Below are 19,003 nucleotides of genomic sequence, written 5' to 3'. Positions count from 1 at the left end.
ATCAAGCTGCAGCACAACCTCTGGATTAGAGGACCTTCAACTTCAAATAGATCTGTTCAAGCAAATAACAAATTTGTTGTCCTGGGGTACAGGTGTTACTCCCCCTTTTTGTCAAAAATGTTGCCAAAGTAACACTTAATAATACAGACCAAAAAAAAAATAAATTACACACAAATTTTCAGAAACACAAGAAAAAATGCTCTATTCATCTGACTCAGAGTCAGCATCATCATCAGTGCCATCATCAGGATTCGCATCCTCTTCTCCCTCTGCACTTTGTCTTGCAGCTCCTTCTGCAGCATAAGCAACTTCACCAAGCACATCACCTTCAGTCATCTCCAATTTGATAATCAAATTTTCCAAAGTGAGCTTCCTTGCCTCTAACTCCTTGCACGTTTGTTCGAGTATTGCAATGACAGCAACTTTACCTGGTTAATTGCAAACACTTGATGTCTCTCCTGTTGCCATGGCAATGTCAGGAACATGCGTACCTAGGAACAGTTTATGATTGAAGGCCAAAGGGTTGTCTCTTCTCTTCACAGAATCATTCTCTGTTAATATGTTTGGAAATTGATTCAACACAATACCACATATGAGGGAAGGAAAGGCTATAGGCCCCTTCACACTGAAGCTTCCTGCATCCTTCATGGTTTGATAAAAAATATAGGATCCATAGTCAAAATTGGCTTTAGCTCCAACAGCATATCTGAACTTTCTAAGCATTACAGCCAATGTAGATTTGTGATTGGTGGGCACCCAGTTAGCAGCTCCAATTTTGTGCAGCATTGCATACTTGACACTTAGTTTGCTGGCCACCAACTTACCTTTGAGAGGCCACTTCCTCACTTGATTAGTAGTGATGACTTGATAGATTTTGTTGTCAGTCACCTCAAGCTCAGGTTGAGCTACATCAAGTCTTCCCAAATACATGTTGATTACTAAGGGAGAGAAGTTTACACACTTGCCTCGCACATATACTTTTCTGAATTCCTTAGACTTTCCATCAGCATATTCTTCAGACACATTGACAATAAATTCCTTTACTAACATCTCATAGCACTTTGAGAACTGAGTCACAGTCTTTATTAAACCTGCCTCTTGAATAAGGGCCATAATCTCCTTACATTCCAGGACATTCTGAGCCAATTCCCTTTCCAAAGCCAACCTCTTCTGATAAACATATTTCCACCTGTTTACACTTGAAGCAAAATGGAACGATATGTTGTCAATTGGTACCTCAGGGACACTAGCTGCAAGCTTGCTAGTGGTTGGCTTCTTCTTTGATAGAGAGGCAGTGACATCACATGGAACATCTAAGTCAGACTCCACAACAACAGACTTGGTCTTCATTTTCTTGGGCACCCCTTTGCTCCAAGATTTTGTTGGACCATGACCTTTCCTCTTGAGGGAACTCTCTGCCACCTTTGGATTGGGAGAGGTTGGCACATCAATCTTCTTTCTGGGGGACCTTTGCACCACTGTTTTCTTTTCTCTCCTAGTCCTAACCCTTTTGGCTATGCTAGGGACAACTGAGGTCAACAACTCATTATCAGAAAATTCCTCCAGGTCTACTGTTTCAGCTTCACAGTTAGGGTTGTCACTGACATCATGAGTGACCCGGACTTCCTCACCACCCACATTATCTAAGGGTTTGTCAATATTTGACCCCTCCTGAGCATCAGTGTGCTCAGCATCATCAGATACATTCTTTCCTAAGGAGACTGTATTTTCTTGACAAGCAACATTATCAGGTACAATAGTGTTTAAGGGAATGGAAACCCCAAGAACCTTATGATTACCAGATAGTATTCCAGTCACCATAGTTGCAATGGCATTGTGAACATACCTGGAGCCTTCTCTGGTTTGTTCATCAAGCGCGATTGCTGAGGAGAAGCCTGAGACAGTTTCTTTAGGTCTTCTTGCATGTGAGGTATTCGCAGAGTCAGCAACAAGATCTTCCCTGTTAGGGTTGCATGATTCAGAGCTAGAGGAATCAGACATGGTCTTGAAGGAAGATGAGTTGGATTGGTGCGACATGATGAATATCTTAGAGGCGAAATGAAAAGTTTCTTTGAGAGAAAGCTTGCGAGACTGAAAGTTGAAACGATGGAAGAGGTAACGCTTGTTGCACGAGCAGTATCTATTATTTGTTGACCAATCAGAGCAACCTCTCAAATGTTTAATAATTTGAATTATTAAACAGAAAATAACTAACATCATTAGTTGCTATAATTCCTCAAAAGGACAAATTCCCACTTTGCCCCTTAAATTTTCAAACTGAGTAGCATCCAATGTCATGACATTCTGAGTGACATTGTGCTCAGTCTACATCTGGTTCATCCATACCAGTGGGGAACAACTGCTACCAGATGCTAGGTACTTAGCTTCTGCAGTGGATAATGTTACACAGTTTTGTTTCTCCCTTGCAACTACACCATTTTGATGAGGACTAATAGGTGAGGACAACTCATGACTTTCAATCTGCATAGGTACCATTAAGTCCATGGGCAAACGTTCCAGAATTTTGGATGTTTTTGGATATCAATTCTTGGGATGTGACATCTTGGTTAGCTTGCCCACCTAACATTTTCCACAACCTTTTCTTTCATCCATAAGCATATTTGGGATTCCTCTAACTGCTTCCTTGGATATGATCTTCTTCATTCCTCTTAAATGAAGTTGTCCAAGTCTTCCATGCCACAACTTCACTTCTGGTTCTTCCTTGGCTAAGGGGCACTTTGAGGAGTAGTTTGAGACCTTAGATTCCCACAGATAACAGTTATCTTTGGATCTGGATCCTCTCATAACTTCCTGATTGTCTCCATTCATCACCACGCATACTTCCTTAGTGAACTGTACATTGAAGCCTTGATCACATAGATGGCTTATGCTGATGAGATTAGCAGTTAGTCCTTTAACTAACAGCACATTACTCAGTTCTGGAACTCCAGGACAGTCCAGCTTACCAACACCTTTGATTTCTCCTTTAGCTCCATCACCAAATGTCACATACCTGGTAGTATGAGGTTGTATATCCACCAATAAGTTACTCATCCCAGTCATATGTCTTGAGCAGCCACTATCAAAATACAAGTCTTCTCTGGTAGATGCCCTTAGAGATGTGTGATCTAGTCTAGCAACCCATTGTTGTTTCTTGATGGGGGCATTATGCTTAGATGCCTTCTGCTTAGGTCTAACTTGAGGGGTCTGGTTAGGATAACCATGCAACCTGTAGCAAAAGGGTTTTATATGACCAAATCTACCACAGTAGTGACATCTCCATCTCTGAAATTTCTTCTTCTGATGGTTACTCCTCCTGGTTCCCTGATGTTGTGACATTGGTTGTGACTTCTGCTTGAGTTTCTGAACTTCAGCCTTTGAGCTTTTGAGTTCAGTTGAGGATTTCTTAACAAAGCCTAAACCAGACATGGTTCCTGACTTCTGTCCCACCTTTAGAATCTCTTCCAAAGTGTCAGTTCCTTTATTCAGCATTCTGATGGATTTTGTCATTTGTTCTAGCTTAGAGGTCAGCAAGGTTATCTCACCATTTAGACCATCTATGACTGTTAGATGCTTCTTTTTCTCAGCTTCCAACTCCTTGATGAGTTTCTTCTGCTTTTCTCCTTGTATACACACTTCTGCACTTTTGACGCATAGCTCTTTATATGAAGCAGCAAGTTCATCAAAGGTAAGTTCATCTCCACTTGAGTCATCGTCAGAGGCATAGACACTAGTTAGTGCAGTGACATGTTTAGCAGATTCTCCTTCAGATTCACTCTCAGAGTCTCCTTCAGACCAGGTGACAGATAGCCCCTTCTTTTGCATCTTGAGGAAGGTAGGGCATTCAGCTCTAATGTGACCAAAACCTTCACATCCATGGCACTGGATTCCCTTGCCTTGGTTGACCTTTTCTTCAGATTTGGTCTTCTACTGATGTCAGATGAAGAGTTCTTGACATTAGGTCTGCCCTTTTGATCTACCTTCTTTATGAACTTGTTGAATTGTCTTCCATGCATGGCTATAGCTTCTGAAATGCTTTCATCACCTCCAATATGTCCTTCTTTTGAATCCTCTTCAGTATTTGATACAAAAGTTATGCTTTTGTTTTTCTTTTCAACATCCTCACACAAGCCCATTTCAAAGGTTTGGAGAGAACCAATAAGCTCATCAACCTTCATATTGCAGATATCTTGAGCCTCTTCTATAGCAATGACCTTCATGGCAAATATTTTTGGCAATGATCTGAGAATCTTTCTTACAAGTTTTTCTTCAGACATTTTCTCTCCCAAGCCACCAGAAGTGTTGGCAATTTCAAGAATATTCATGTGGAAATCATGAATAGTCTCATCCTCCTTCATCCTCAGATTTTCAAACTTGGTGGTCAGCATCTGAAGTTTAGACATCCTCACCTTGGAGGTACCTTCATGAGTTGTTTTGACAGTATCCCAAACTTCTTTAGCCAGCTCACAATGATGCACCAGTCTGAAGATGTTCTTATTTATCCCATTGAACAGTGCATTCAAGGCCTTAGAGTTTCCAAGGGCTAATGCATCTTGCTCTTTGTCCCACTCTTCTTCAGGAATTTGCATAATAATTCCATCTTTGCCTGTCTTCTTTGGATGTTCCCATCCTTTGTTGACAGCTCTCCAGACCTTGTTATCGAGAGACCTCAAGAAGGCTATCATACGAGGTTTCCAATCATCATAGTTAGAAACATCCAACATGGGTGGTCTATTTGAGAATCCTACATCCTTGTCCATGGTACTAGAAAGTAACGTCCCTAGATCTCACCCAGAAATTAACAGGCAGGGTGCCCGCTCTGATGCCAATTGAAATTCTAGTTAACAGACTTTCGATGTCACACTAGACGTTATGACATCCAATTCTGCGCAGACAAGAATGACGCAGAACGTAAATGTAAAGTGTAGTAAATAACACACAAAATTGTTTACCCAGTTCGGTGACAAACACACCTACGTCTGGGGGGCTACCAAGCCAGGGAGGAAATCCACTATTAGCAGTATTAATTCAGGCCTTAAACCAACTATTTAATCCTATCACTTAATACCTACCCAATGCAATTTCAATCTAAAACTAAGACCAGAGTTCCTACTCACTCCCCCTCAATCACCACAGTGATTACAACCTTTAATTAGTTTAAAGTTAATGGCGAAGTTATACTTCAAATAACTCTTGATTATGCTTAACAGCTTTAACCAAGAAATACAGCTCTCACGCTTAAAAGCTTAGAGTGACACAACACTTACAACACAATGAACACCCTAGTCCAATGCAATCATCTAGGTGATAATTGCTTGGCTCACAAGTTAAACCTAATACAAGACACAAACAACAATACAACTATGAAATACAATGATGTATTTAATGCTTCACACTTCCAAATCCCCTGAGTTGCTGAAAGTAGGATTGCCATCCTTTTATAATGCAACACTTGGGCCTTGTACTTGTATTTCCTAAAATTAAGGTTAAGCAAGTTAACCTAAGTTTCACATATTAGGGTGCTACCAAATAGGCTATATGTTAGGCCTCTTAATTGTAGCTCAGTTGTTAGTTTCCTGGATTTTAGCTCAGCTGTTAGATTCCTGAAAAATAGCCTGAGAAAAATACTGAAACAAAAAAACTAACTAGCCTACACTTTAGCATATGCTGTCAGGAATGAATGTCATAACATTCAGTTTGACGTCCAGAACATAGGCCATATGCTAGGTCTGTTATTCTCCTGAAAAATAGACTGAAATAAATATTGAACTGTAGCAGAAAAACCAACCTGCCTATAATTTAGTATCTGCTGTCAAGGATGAATGTCATAACATTCAGTTTGACATTCAGACAATAGGCTATGTGCCAGGTCTGTTATTCTCCTGAAAAACAGACTGAACTAAATACTGAACTGTAGCAGAAAAACCAACCTGCCTATAATTCAGTATCTGCTGTCAAGGATGAATATCATAACATTCAGTTTGACATTCAGACAATAGGCTATGTGCCAGGTATGTTACTCTCCTGAAAAACAGACTGAACTAAATACTGAGCTATAACAGAAAAACCAACTATTCTATAGTTCAGTATCTACTGTCAGGGATGAATGTCATAACATCGAGTTTGATATTCAGTAAATCCTGTATTAGCTAATCCTGCAGCATACTACTCAAGCATGTCATGACATCAGTCAAGACATCAGAGTACAGTTAGTGTTTTAACACAAAATGCAGCCAATCAAAAACATCTACAATAATCAAATCAAAGAATCAAAGGATGAAATGAGGTAAGGATCAAATAAAATCAAGATGAAAGGCCTATAATACATGGCATATGATATGGACAAGGGAGGATCAAAAGATCTCTTCAATTGCCGTAAGCAATCCCTAAGTCAAACATCGATCATAAAGAAGTCAACTGAAAATTCAAGTCAACTTAATAATTATCAAATAAATAGCAAATTAATTAAGAAAATTATGAAAAATTAAAATCAATAAGGTGGGGTCAGGACATCATCATCCCCCAAAAAGATTTAAAAAATAATGAAAATTGGTTCATGAATTAATTGAAATAAAACAGAAGTCAAACCAAAAGTCAACCAACAAGACTAGGTTTAAAATAAATCAAGAATAAATGGCAAATTATGAAATAAAAATCCAAGAAAAAGTCAGGTTGACCATGGGACAGTGGTCAACCTTCATCCCAAAAATCAAAGGCTGAAAATAGTTTTAAGTTATAAAAATAAAATCAATAAAAATATGTATGCTAAAATGAACCACTTGGAATGAATAATTAAAATAAAATATCAATATTAAATAAATGCGAAAATAAAAATTAAATAAAATTAAATAAGGCATCAAGAAAAATGGAAAATATTTTTGGATAATTTTATGGACAAAGAAAATATTTTATATCAATAAAAATCAAAACAAAAAATAAATGTGAATTAAAAAAGAAAATGAAAATGGAAGTGTATTAGTGCTGATGGGCCAGGAAAGGGGGTGTGGAAAACGAACGGTGGAAGGCCCACGACCCAAGTCACCACTTAAACCAGGTGTGACACTTAAATAACATTTTATTTAAAAAACCATGTGACATGTTATCAATTGGTCACAACAACTTAAGTCACTAGAGGACAAAAAAGGACGGGCGGACCAGATTAAAACGAAAGCAAGTGATCCAAGGGCCCTCAAGATGACACGCAATCATCTTCTTCATTGGGCCAAGAAAACCCTAGCGCCATGCAAAAAAACGCAGAACATGCAATGATTTTTTTCAAACTTCAAATCAAAAATACGACCTCCATAGTGCATCAAAACACACGAAATAAGCCCAGATCTCAAGTATGAAATGTGAAGATTAACGTGGTGTCTTTGTTTAAATGAAATGATAGCTTATTCATGGAGAAATATTGATAACAAAGTGTCAACATGGACACGAATATGAGCAAAAAGCAACAGCATAAACCAATAACATGGACATTGCCTCGTGTTGAGGGCTTCAGAAACAAGCACAACATATGATTAGCATGGTAATGAGCATGATGATGAGCGTGGTAATGAGCATGATGATGAGCATGGTAAGCAAGCATGGATGTATCAACACAATAGCCATGGAAATGGAGTAAGAAAGGTTACCTAGTGGAAGTTTGGTCCACTGCCTCTTGACTGTGGAGAGAATAGAAGAAGATGATGCTTCCTTCTTGGTGCTTCAAAGCTTCAACTTGAGAAATGGAAGCTGACTTGTGACCTTGCCTTTGCTTTGCTCGAAAATTCCAATGTCTTCCTTTCAGGTTTAGGGTTTATGGCTCTTAAATATATGGGTCAAGTGTCCTTAATGGGCTCAGAAATGATGTTTGGCCATGAGCAAAATGATGCATTTGGTGGCAATTTGGTGAGATGTAGAAAGAGGGCACGTGAGGCTTGTTTCTTATTTTGGAAAAGTTTTAAGTGAATGGAAATAATGTGCATGGCCAAATGAGGAAAACAGAAAAACATGGGCTGTGTAATGCAGCATGGCTGGCCTGGTTTGGCAACAAGAAAACAGTTCAAAATGTTGACTTTGTGGCTTCATAACTTGATGAACAAACCACTAATTGATGAGATAATGCAAATAGTAGGAAGATATCATGGAGCTTGGCATGTTTCATGTTGAGCATAAATGGTAATAATGAATGGAAGAAAGTGAAAAATGGGCCTCAAGTTCAGGTCACACCATGCAAAACTGGTGGGCAAGTTAGGTATAAAATCTGCCTAGAGATTCAAGTCATGATGCCCACTTTAGGTGAATGTATCTCTCAAACCATGGATCCAAATGAGATGATTCCAAAAGGAGGTGAAAGAGGACATGGCAAGGTATAATTGTTGTGAAGAAAACATTTTCAATTGGTGCCTTGAAGTGCAAGAAAACTGGCCAAGAAGTCTTGACAAACTTTGAAGATTTTGAGACTTAGAATTTTTTTTAAGTGTCCTAAAAAAATGCCCCACTTTGACTAAGCATAACTTTCTCAATCTTGATCCAAATGGAGCAAACTTTATATTTCTAGAAAGCTTGGAACAAGATGAACAACTTTCATGTTGGAGAAAATTTCAAATGGAGCCTTTATCTTGATGGGAGATGGGCTTAAAGTGGGTGCAAAAATCATGAAAACTTGCCCTAAATGGAAAGTCAACCATTTCCAAATTAAGTAACTTTTCCAATTCCTGATTAAATGATGAATCCATGATCCAACCTTGATCAAATTTCACATGTAGGCTTCCCTAGGCATGAATTTTGAGATTCCACTCTCAAAAAGTCAGGAGTTGACTTTTCTGGCCCCACAATTGACTTTTCCCAAACTGTCTGATTTCCGATTCTAGTGATCAATTGAAGCACTTCTGGCTCAAATAAAAAGCTGATTTTTTGTATGTAGACCCTTGTGGACATATGGAGGGCCATGGAAAAGGGTTTCACCCCAAGAATCAGAAATAAACTGATTTTATACCAAACCCTAATTTTAGGGCAAAATTGATCGGGAACTGATTGCACTGCTTGCCAATGGATCTTTCTGAGATAATTGTGAGTCTTCCTAGGCCAAGATGCCTCTCCAATCATGACATGGATGAGCTCCTCTACTTCCAACCAAACATTTCCTGTTGCAGGCAGCCATGAAACCCTAATTTCCTGATTAAATCCAGATGAACACTCTGATAGCTCTGAATCCTTCACTGATGGACTGAGGACCATAATGAGATACCTGGAGCCCCCTGAAACCCTTGAGACTCGTATACTTAGAGAATGAAGTCCAATTCGCAATCTTGCTTTGTGTGGGCTCCTTCTGTTCAGGAGTGGTCAATCAAAACCTGATTCCCAAGTCACTAATGCAGTATGCAATGAGTTATGACCTAGTATGATGCTAATGGAATGTGAAACATAATCCCATGCTTCCATGAAAAAATGTAGGGTAAATTTTGGGGTATTACAGCTGCCCCTATTCAATCAACTGGAGACCCAAAATGAAGATAGCAACGGCTTTCGCATTTTGGAGGTATCAAGGGATTGAATACGATAAAAACCCGAAAATTTACACTGAAGTGAAAAATGAAGTAAAAATGCCTGTCAGAATCGGCAAAGAGGTGGTCTTGATTTGAGTATCAATAAAGAATCCGTATGGTACGGTGAGAGTCGGTCTGAACACCGAAAAAGAGAATGTTAGCCTGAATACCAAAATAAATGGTAACACAGAAATAACCATGGCCTGAATGCCGCTCATCAATCTGAATACTGGAAATGACTTCGATCTGAGCACCGGAAGATACGAGATTATCAACATCGGTCTGAGTACCGGAAAACTGGCCTGAATGCCACAAGTTGCATCGACCTGAACGTCGGAAACTTCTTCAATCTGAACATTAGAAAGCTGGCCTGAATGCCACTTCGGTCTTAATACCAGAAACTGGCCTGAATGCCATAAGTTGCGTTGACCTGAACGTAGGAAACTTCTTCGATCTGAACATCGGAAAACTGACCTGAATGCCACTTCGGTCTGAATACTGGAAACTGGTCTGAATGCCATAAGTTGCGTCGACCTGAACGTCGGAAACTTCTTCGATCTGAACCTCGGACAACTGGCATGAATGCCACTTCGGTCTGAATACCGGAAACTGGCCTGAATGCCACAAGTTGCGTCGACCTGAACGTCGGAAACTTCTTCGATCTGAACCTCGGACAACTGGCATGAATGCCACTTCGGTCTAAATACCGGAAACTGGCCTGAATGCCACAAGTTGCGTCGACCTGAATGTCGGAAACTTCTTCGATCTTAACATCGGAAAACTGGCCTGAATGCCACTTCGGTTTGAATACCGGAAAACTGGCCTGAATGCCGCAAGTTGCGTCGACCTGAACGTCGGAAACTTCTTCGATCTGAACATCGGAAAATTGGCCTAAATGTCACTTCGGTCTGGATACCGGAAACTGGCCTGAATGCCACAAGTTGCGTCGACCTGAACGTCGGAAACCTCTTCGATCTGAACATCGGAAAACTGGCCTGAATGCCACTTCGGTCTGAATACCGGAAAACTGGCTTGAATTCCGCAAGTTGCGTCGACCTGAACGTCGGAAATTCTTCGATCTGAACATCGGAAAACTGGCCTGAATGCCACTTCGGTCTGGATACCGGAAACTGACCTGAATGCCACAAGTTGCGTCGACCTGAACGTCGGAAACTTCTTGGATCTTGTAATACCCCAAAATTTACCCTTCATTTTTCCTAGAAGCATACGCTTTACACCTCATGCATGCATTCATTTTTAGGTCATTTAACATTAGATACATTGCATTTCATCATGTCAATCAGAATTAGATCCAAGAAACTTTATTTAAAAAAAAAAAAAAAAAAAACGAAAAAAAAGAAAAAAAAAAGAAAAAAAAAAGTAAAATAAATAAATAAATAAAAATAATAATAAATAAATAAATAAAAGAAAAAATATCAGACTTGGACCTCTCTCAAAAGCCCACTAAGCTACCAATATTAGGCTATAAATACTAGAGTTTCAGTGAAACAAATATTCATTCTATTCCTATTACCCTGAGGAAAAAGATAGTGAGAGAAGAGCTAACAGAGTTCAGAGCAGCCTCCAAACCCTGAAGGGAACTCAACTGCACAGAATCACCTCTGCCTCACATAAACCCTAAAGATTGTTTTGTAAACCTCACGGGTGCAACTCAATTTCAATCAAGCTCTCCAATTAGGTTTGCCCTATATCCATCATCTTTATGCCTTTAATTTGAATGCTCTAAATGTATGAGGTATTATGGGTGAATTTGATACCCTTTTGATGCATGTCTTTTTTGTGAATTTTAATGGCATGATTCATGTGGTTACATTTTGATTTGGGGGCAACCCTTGATTACCCTATTTTTTTTGGCTCTAACCTGTTTGTTGAGTTTTTGTGAGGGCTCACATGACTTTTGCAGGGATAACTTGCATGGTTTTCCACTTTATTTGTGGGATACCCCCTGGAGGTTTCATTCCGATTACCTGTACTGACTCACTTTCTTTGATGGTGTTTAGCTTGGAAGGATCCCTGGGTTTCCCATTCCTCTAACTGCTGTTACTTCGGATCTTTATCCGCGTGGTACTTTTACATTTTTCCCGCATTTTACTGCTTTCCTAGCTGGAAGACCTCGATAGGAGGCAATGTTTTTGTGTGTTTTTTTACAGATTCCTTCGTCAAGGACTGCCTTTTTGCATGAGTTCACCAAACCCTAACCCTTCATTGATTTTTCTTCTCCTAAACACACGTTTACTCCTTCTACTACAGGTGAGTAAGTCTCCAAAGGTCGAGCATCCGGTAGATTGCGTAGTAACGTCGTTCGTCCAAAACCCACTCCATAACCCCATAGTTAGCCGAACTACGGCTTGCTCTGATTCTCATTCCAGATGAGATACGTAGGCATAAGACGCGATGTCTTAGCGAGCACACATCCCCCCAACCCATAGGTCAGCCGAGCTACGAAGACTCTGATTCTCATATTCAGATGAGATACGTATGCAGTGGATGCGACATCCGCGCGAGTCATTTTCATTTAACCCTTTTTTTTTTGTAAACAGTACAAGATAAACTCACACCCTTTAGACAAGAACTACAAAAGTGGATCCCGTAGAGTACTACAGATGCGTAGGGGTGCTAATACCTTCCCTTCGCATAACCGACTCCCGAACCCAAGATTTGGTTGCGAGACCCCGTCTTGTCCTTTCCTTTTTCAGGTTTACTTCGAGCGTTTCCTTTCCCTCCTTTGGGATGAATAACGCACGGTGGCGACTCTTCTGTCATTTTCTTTCGCCGGTTGTTTTTTCGCGCACTGTATTTTTCAGGTTGCGACAGCTGGCGACTCCACTGGGGACACTAAGAAGTTGACCTCTTGCTGGTCCATCTTCCCTAAGCGAGTCCCTCCTAGCTTGTGTGATTTCTTGTTTATTGGGTGTTCATGCTTTTGTACATTTATTTGCTTACCTTCTTGCATGCATCTGTTGTATCTGTTGGATCTGTTTGTTTGTTTGTTGGGATGGGGTGTTCTATGAGAGATAAACCCATTACCCAGGCTTGAGTGTACACACAGGTTTTAGAGTGGATAATCATGAGGCTTGCGTGGCGTGTTGCTACGTTAAGTCGTTCGTGAAGAACCACACCCAGACGAGGTTTCTTTTGGATATATTATGTCTTACGGGTGTTCCGTAACGGCAGGATGTTCCTCTAGAAATCGTCGACTCTGGTGACCATTTCCCGAGAACTCAGTCGAGGCCTCTCCTCCGAGACGTGATTATGTTAGCTCTGGTGGGCGCATTCTCGTTGCTCAATCCGAGGATCCCGAGACTGGGAACTTGCTATTAGGATGTCCTGTTGAGGGGAGTCAATGGAGGTCTTTTGTCCCATAATAATACCAAACCTTCAGTGGTAAACGTATTATTCGCGACTGAAGGGATGAAGCTGACGAACTTCTGTTCTTAGAACCTACCAGTGAGGGGCAGGCTAAATTCAGGAAACCTTAACCTTCGACCAACCCGGTTTTCTGGAGCAGAGATCTGATCTTATATTATATTCTTTAGTGGGTTTTCTCTTCAGACAGTGCAACCCGACAGATGTTCAAGCAGATACAGCAATCTTGATTTCCATGCCACTGCATTGCATTCACATCATTGCATCACATCATTCTGTATTCATATCATTTAACACATGTTTATCCATTTCTAGGGGGTTTACATCTTCTTCTTGATTCCGGTCGGGGTTTTTCTGGTTCTCTTAAGATGGATATTGGCAGAAAGAGACATGTCGCCTACAAGTTTCCGGTGGTCTGTCTGGAGCCCATTCAACAGTTAATGAAGTTAATGGATCCTGATTCTCTAGAAGGATTCCGAAAGGATTACGGTTTGATTCTAAGTTTCGTCACGATTCTTTCCAAGGATCAACATGATGCTCTATTCACACTACTGCAGTTCTACGATCCTCCATTGAGGTGTTTCACATTCCTGGATTATATCTTGGTCCCTACTTTGGAGGAGATTGCCAGTTTTCTCAGAGTTCCTATCAAGTCACAGTTGTTATTCTACAGTTCTGAGTTTCTGCCCGATCTCAGCCTGGTTGCTTCAACCACATATTTGGGGGAATCAGTCTTGAAGGCTAATATGTGTCAGAAGGGAGGAGTCAGTGGTTTTCATTTGAGTTTCTTACTGGGAGAAGCAAAGAAGAAACTTGAAGATGGTGACCAGAGGGGTTTCAATGCTGTGTTGGCTCTTTGTGTGTATGGAATTGTCCTGTTCCCTAATGTTGCCAAATTTGTGGACAGGGACGCAATACGCCTATTCGTGTTGAGAAATCCAGTGCCGACCTTGCTAGGAGATTTCTTTCATTCAGTGCACCACAGGAATGAAAATAGAAAAGGAGTATTGTTGAATTGTTGCGCGCCTTTGTTTTATAAGTGGTTTAGTTCTCACCTACCCAAATCAGGAGCGTTCATTGATGTCGAGGACTCGTTGAGTTGGTCGAAGAGATTGATGGGGTTGAGAGCTGAAGATATTTCTTGGTGGTCTGACCGGAGCTTGCTTCGGGCGGATATTATTCACAGTTGTGGGAATTTCCCAAATGTACCATTGGTAGGAAGAAGAGGAGGAATCAACTATAATCCTTCTCTAGCAGTTAGACAGTTTGGATATGCTTTAAGAACTCCGCCTTTGGAAAAGGATGTGGAAGAATCTCTGTTTTTCCATTCTTCGCCTGATCTGACTGTATCCCGTAAGGCAGCTAAGGCCTGGCTCAAGGTGATCAAGAGAGGAAGAACTGTGCTTGGAAAAGGAGATTGTAGAATTTACCCTCAGTATGGAGAGTGGCTTCAAGGAAGAGTCGAAGAGTTTGGTCTGCCGTTTCCTATTGAAGAACCTGTGTATCCACCTACTCCTAAGCAGTCAACAATGGTGAGCCGAGAGGAGTATGACAAGTTGAAGAACGCCATGAAGGGACTTCAAACCGAGAACTCGGAGTTAAGGGAGAAGTTGCAAGACTATATGCATCAATTCCATGAGGCAGAATATCAGAAGGGGGAAGCCGTCAGATTGCAAAAGGAAGCAGAGAGGAAATTTGCTGTGGAGGTGGACTTCTTCAGGAAGACAGACGAAGCCTTGAGATTATCCAGTTCTGAGTTGAGGCGAGTCAAGAAGCAGTTAATGGATGCTCATGGTAAATTAGCTGGGTGGCAAGAGCAATGGGATGCATTTTCAACTTCTCGGAAGGCAAAGGAGGAGGAGACGGTAGCCGAACTGACTGGTCAGATGGAGAAATTGAAGACTTTGCTGAAGGGGAAGAACAATAAGCTTCTGTGTGCCCGTTCTACTAATGGTTACATCACAAATCAACTCAATGAGGCTCGAGGACAGATTGAAGAACTCAAGGTGCTGGCAGGTTTGAAGAAATCCAGACTTGAAGAGGTATTCAGAGAAGATGATGGGAATTACTACAGAGAGCACATCAACGAACTGGATGGGATCATTCACAAGAGGAATCTGCTTATCCGGCGTTTGATAGAATCTCCAGATCATCCCGACACGGTGGCATTACTGGATGAAGTGAGGAGCAGTCCTTATGGGTTGTATACAGGAGGCCGATTCCTGATTTATGTTACTCTCTTTACTTATTGCTTTGTTGCTATGATCCACAGGCTTGTTGTGGAGATCCTCTTTTGATGTATTTTTGGCTAAGGCCCCTTTCCTGGAACTCATTTATATGATGGTTTCCCTTTATGGTATCTTGATCTCAGAAGTTTATCCATGACTCAATCTTCTTGCACTATTCACCTGATGTGAGACTGGAATCAAGGGGGTGGAATACCTTTTGGATTTGATAAACATGTCATTACATTTACATATTCATTGTCATATCTTGCATAACAGGTACCGCTGCGGTGTTCTCATATTGTTTGGTGTTTCCAGCAGGATAGCTGACTCAAGCATTCACCGATACGGTACCCGAAGGAATCAACAGAGAGCAATGGAAGGTGTACAAGCAGAGCTCGCTGAGATGAGGATCCGCATGACCCAATTCATGGATGTGGTTCAAGGGGTGGCTCAGGGACAGCAAGAGCTCAGACAGATGATGCAGAGGAATCCCGCCGCTACTCAACTAGAGACATTGGATGATCCTCCAGCTGGAGAGGCTAATGGTCCCAATGGACCGGGGCCTATCCCGATCCCACATGTCAACCTTGATCAACAGCTCGTCCATGATGATCAGGCCGATCAATTCCCCCTACTTCAGGAAGACTTTGGCATTGGCCATGGCATGGACCCCATGTTTAGAAGATTAGAGGAGAGGCTGAAAGCTGTGGAAGGACAGAATCCTCTGGGAGTAGATGTTGTTGACTTGGGGCTGGTCCCAGGTGTGAGAGTGCCACCGAAATTCAAAGTCCCGGTCTTTGACAAATACAATGGCAGCTCTTGCCCCAAAACTCACGTGCAAGCCTATTTCCGTAAAATGGTTGCATACTCTGATGACGAGAAGCTACTTATGTACTTCTTCCAGGATAGCCTAGCTGGGGCATCCTTGGAATGGTATATGAGGCTGGACAGAGCCCATATCCGCTGCTGGAGGGATTTGGCGGAGGCTTTCGTAAAGCAGTATCAGTATAATGCAGACATGGCTCCGGACAGAACTCAACTTCAGAATCTGTCTCTTAAAAGCAATGAGTGCTTCAGGGAATACGCTCAACGCTGGAGGGAGATAGCTTCCCGTGTTCAGCCTCCTATGTTGGAAAAGGAAATGGCCAACATGTTCATGAATACGCTGCCTGGACCTTATCTGGAGCGTCTGGTGGGGTGCAGTGCCTCCAACTTTGCTGATGTGGTCTCTACCGGAGAGAGGGTGGAGAATTACCTGAAGACCTGCAAGATCCAAAATGGAGTTGGATCTTCATCAGGGGTAAAAAAGTCGTTCATTGGAGGGCATAAGCAGAGAGAGGGGGAGTGAATTCTTTGACTTCCTATCAGAACAGAGGTGTTAGAAGGAACAGTTTCCAGAATTATCATCAACAACCGTATGTTGCGGCTGCAACCGTTCCAGCTGCAGCACCACTACAACAACAACAACCACAACTTCAACCAGCTCAGTACCAACAGCAGCAACAACCGGGTAACAGACCCGCCTATCAACAGAGGCAAAGGATGATGGACCGGCGTTTCGACACCCTTCCAATGTCGTACGCTCAGTTGCTTTCTAGTCTTTAACAACTACAACTTGTGCAATTGCGCACTCTGGCTCCTCCTGTTGGTAGACTTCCGGTGGGTTACGACGCCAACGCTAGGTGTAGCTTCCACTCTGGGGCACCTGGCCATAACATTGAGAACTGCAAAGCTTTTAAGCACGTAGTTCAGGACCTCATAGATTCAAAAGCCATCAACCTTGCACCGACTCCTAATGTCGTCAACAATCCCATGCCGCAGCATGGTGGTGCAAACATTAATATGATGGAAGGAAAAGCCAAGTCCATTAAGGATGTGTTGAAGTTGAAGACTCCATTGTTGGATATCAAAGGATGCTTGCTGAAGGCCGATGTTTTCCCCGGTTGTGGGAAGGATTGTTTGGATTGTGCCACTCAGAGTGGAGGTTGTTTGAAGCTACAGCAGGGTATCCAGGCCTTGCTCGACAAAGGTACCCTCCAGGTTGAAGATTTGTCTGTCCAAGAATCTGCGGAAGGGGCGTTTGAGAATGCCGGCCAGATCTCTGCAATCAATGAAGAGGGTGGGGATAGTGATTGTGACATCGACAACTGGGTGCGTCCGAGGATCCCGGGTGAAGTCATCAACAATTGGTCTTCTGAGGAGATTGTCCAAGTCACTTTTCTGAAGGAGTAATTTTCTTTGTTTATTCATGCATGTCCAAGTCTTACGTTCCGCCCAGGGCGTAATGACTCATTGTAGGGCTCATCTATGTGACACTTGCATTTTTTTATCATAAATAAAGGACGTCTTTTTGCATTCAAATATTTCGTTCCCTGTCTTTCTATTTTTGCAGTTTTTCAAAATAAAAAAAAAATGGCAATGTTTTGTTTAGTTTCCACTTTTTTCTTTCACACTCATAAGCACATACCATCACTCATGCAGATGCACGTCACCGGATCCTATTGATAACGGTTCTGCTATGGCTCGCTTCGACTTTGAAAATCCAATCTTTCAAGCTGAAAAAGAGGGTGATGAAGACTGTGAACTCCCTAAAGAACTTGCCAGGTTCTTAAAACAGGAAGAAAGGGTCATTCAATCGTATCAAGAGCCTACTGAAGTGATTAATCTCGGCACCGAGGACGCCAAGAGAGAAATCAAGATAGGGGCTGCTTTGGGAGATGATGTGAAGAAAGGGCTGATTGAATTGCTGCAAGAATACGTTGACATCTTCGCCTGGTCTTATCAGGACATGCCCGGGCTGGACACAGACATCGTGGTACACCACTTGCCTCTCAAAGAAGGTTGCCTCTCAAAGAAGGTATGGCCAGCACGACAACAATAATGACATAAACCATGATGATGTGTTTGTTTATTCTTGTTCATTAAATCCTTTGGAATAAAAGAGTATTTTGCATATGGTGGATTTAATGGCTTCTTAAACAACCTAGAGTCAACGGCATAAGTAACCTTAGGTTGTAACGCTTTTTCTAATTTGACCTTGAGAGTGTTTACCTCTTTTTGCCAAATATGACAAGCGTCACAATACCTAACTTTACTACATCCATCAATGTCAATATCTTTTGAATTTTCTGCAATACTAGCTTTTAATGATTCTAAATCATTTTCAGCTTTGTATACTTTACCTTCCAGAAATGAAAAAATTTGTTTATCGGAAGATAATCTTTTAAAAGCATCTACAGCTTCGTTATGCAGTTTTTCAAAAGCTATTTTCAGTTCAGCAAAAGTCATAGAAGAGAAGTTATTATAGTAGGCTTGTTTTACCTTTTTATCATTGATTTTCTTCTTGTGGTAGGACAGATTTTTGGTGTGAGCCGTAAGGCACAGATTTGCGGTTTCATCACTATCACTTGAACTTTGTGTGCTTGATGAATCACTATCACTTTCCCATGCAATGTAAGCTCTTCTTTGTTTGTTGTACCCTTTTGGTGGAGCTTTTCCTTGATCCTTATACTTCATAGGACAATCTGTTTTATAATGTCCAGATTTACCACAATTAAAACAGGATCCTCTTCCTCTACTCTTCTTATTCTCTTCCTGTTTCGCATCTGTAGATTGTCTTCGAAACTTCATGAGGTTTTTGTCGGAATGCTTGACTCCATTCTTTCGAATGAATCTATTATATCTCCTTACAAACAGTCCCATTTCTTCATCATCCGAATCTTTGCCACTACTAGAATCATTGTCACTTTGCTCTTTTCGTGAGGACTTAGAGCTAGAGGCCACAAGAGCTATTGGCTTCTTCTCTCCCTCTTTGTCTCTTTTCTTCTCCTTTTCCTTCTTACTTTTGTTCTCATA

General features: G+C 41.3%; 1 protein-coding gene across 1 annotated transcript in view; it reads right to left on the bottom strand.

Annotated features, from left to right (window-relative positions):
* Positions 1–201: 201 nt before the first annotated feature.
* Positions 202–19,003, bottom strand: part of LOC127080492 (uncharacterized) — a 45,995-nt gene continuing 27,193 nt past the window's right edge. The window contains exons 2-5 of the mRNA XM_051020803.1: positions 2,347–2,481; positions 1,544–2,091; positions 492–1,189; positions 202–428 (exon numbers count right to left, since the gene is read on the bottom strand). Of these exons, the coding sequence (XP_050876760.1) occupies positions 202–428; positions 492–1,189; positions 1,544–2,091; positions 2,347–2,481 (1,608 nt within the window). The remainder of the gene's footprint in view (positions 429–491; positions 1,190–1,543; positions 2,092–2,346; positions 2,482–19,003) is intronic.

This window comes from Lathyrus oleraceus, chromosome 5, assembly GCF_024323335.1.
Source record: "Lathyrus oleraceus cultivar Zhongwan6 chromosome 5, CAAS_Psat_ZW6_1.0, whole genome shotgun sequence".
Classification (NCBI taxonomy): domain Eukaryota; kingdom Viridiplantae; phylum Streptophyta; class Magnoliopsida; order Fabales; family Fabaceae; genus Lathyrus; species Lathyrus oleraceus.
Note: the sequence above shows the minus strand (reverse complement) of the source record. Positions and strands in the feature narration are given on the sequence as shown.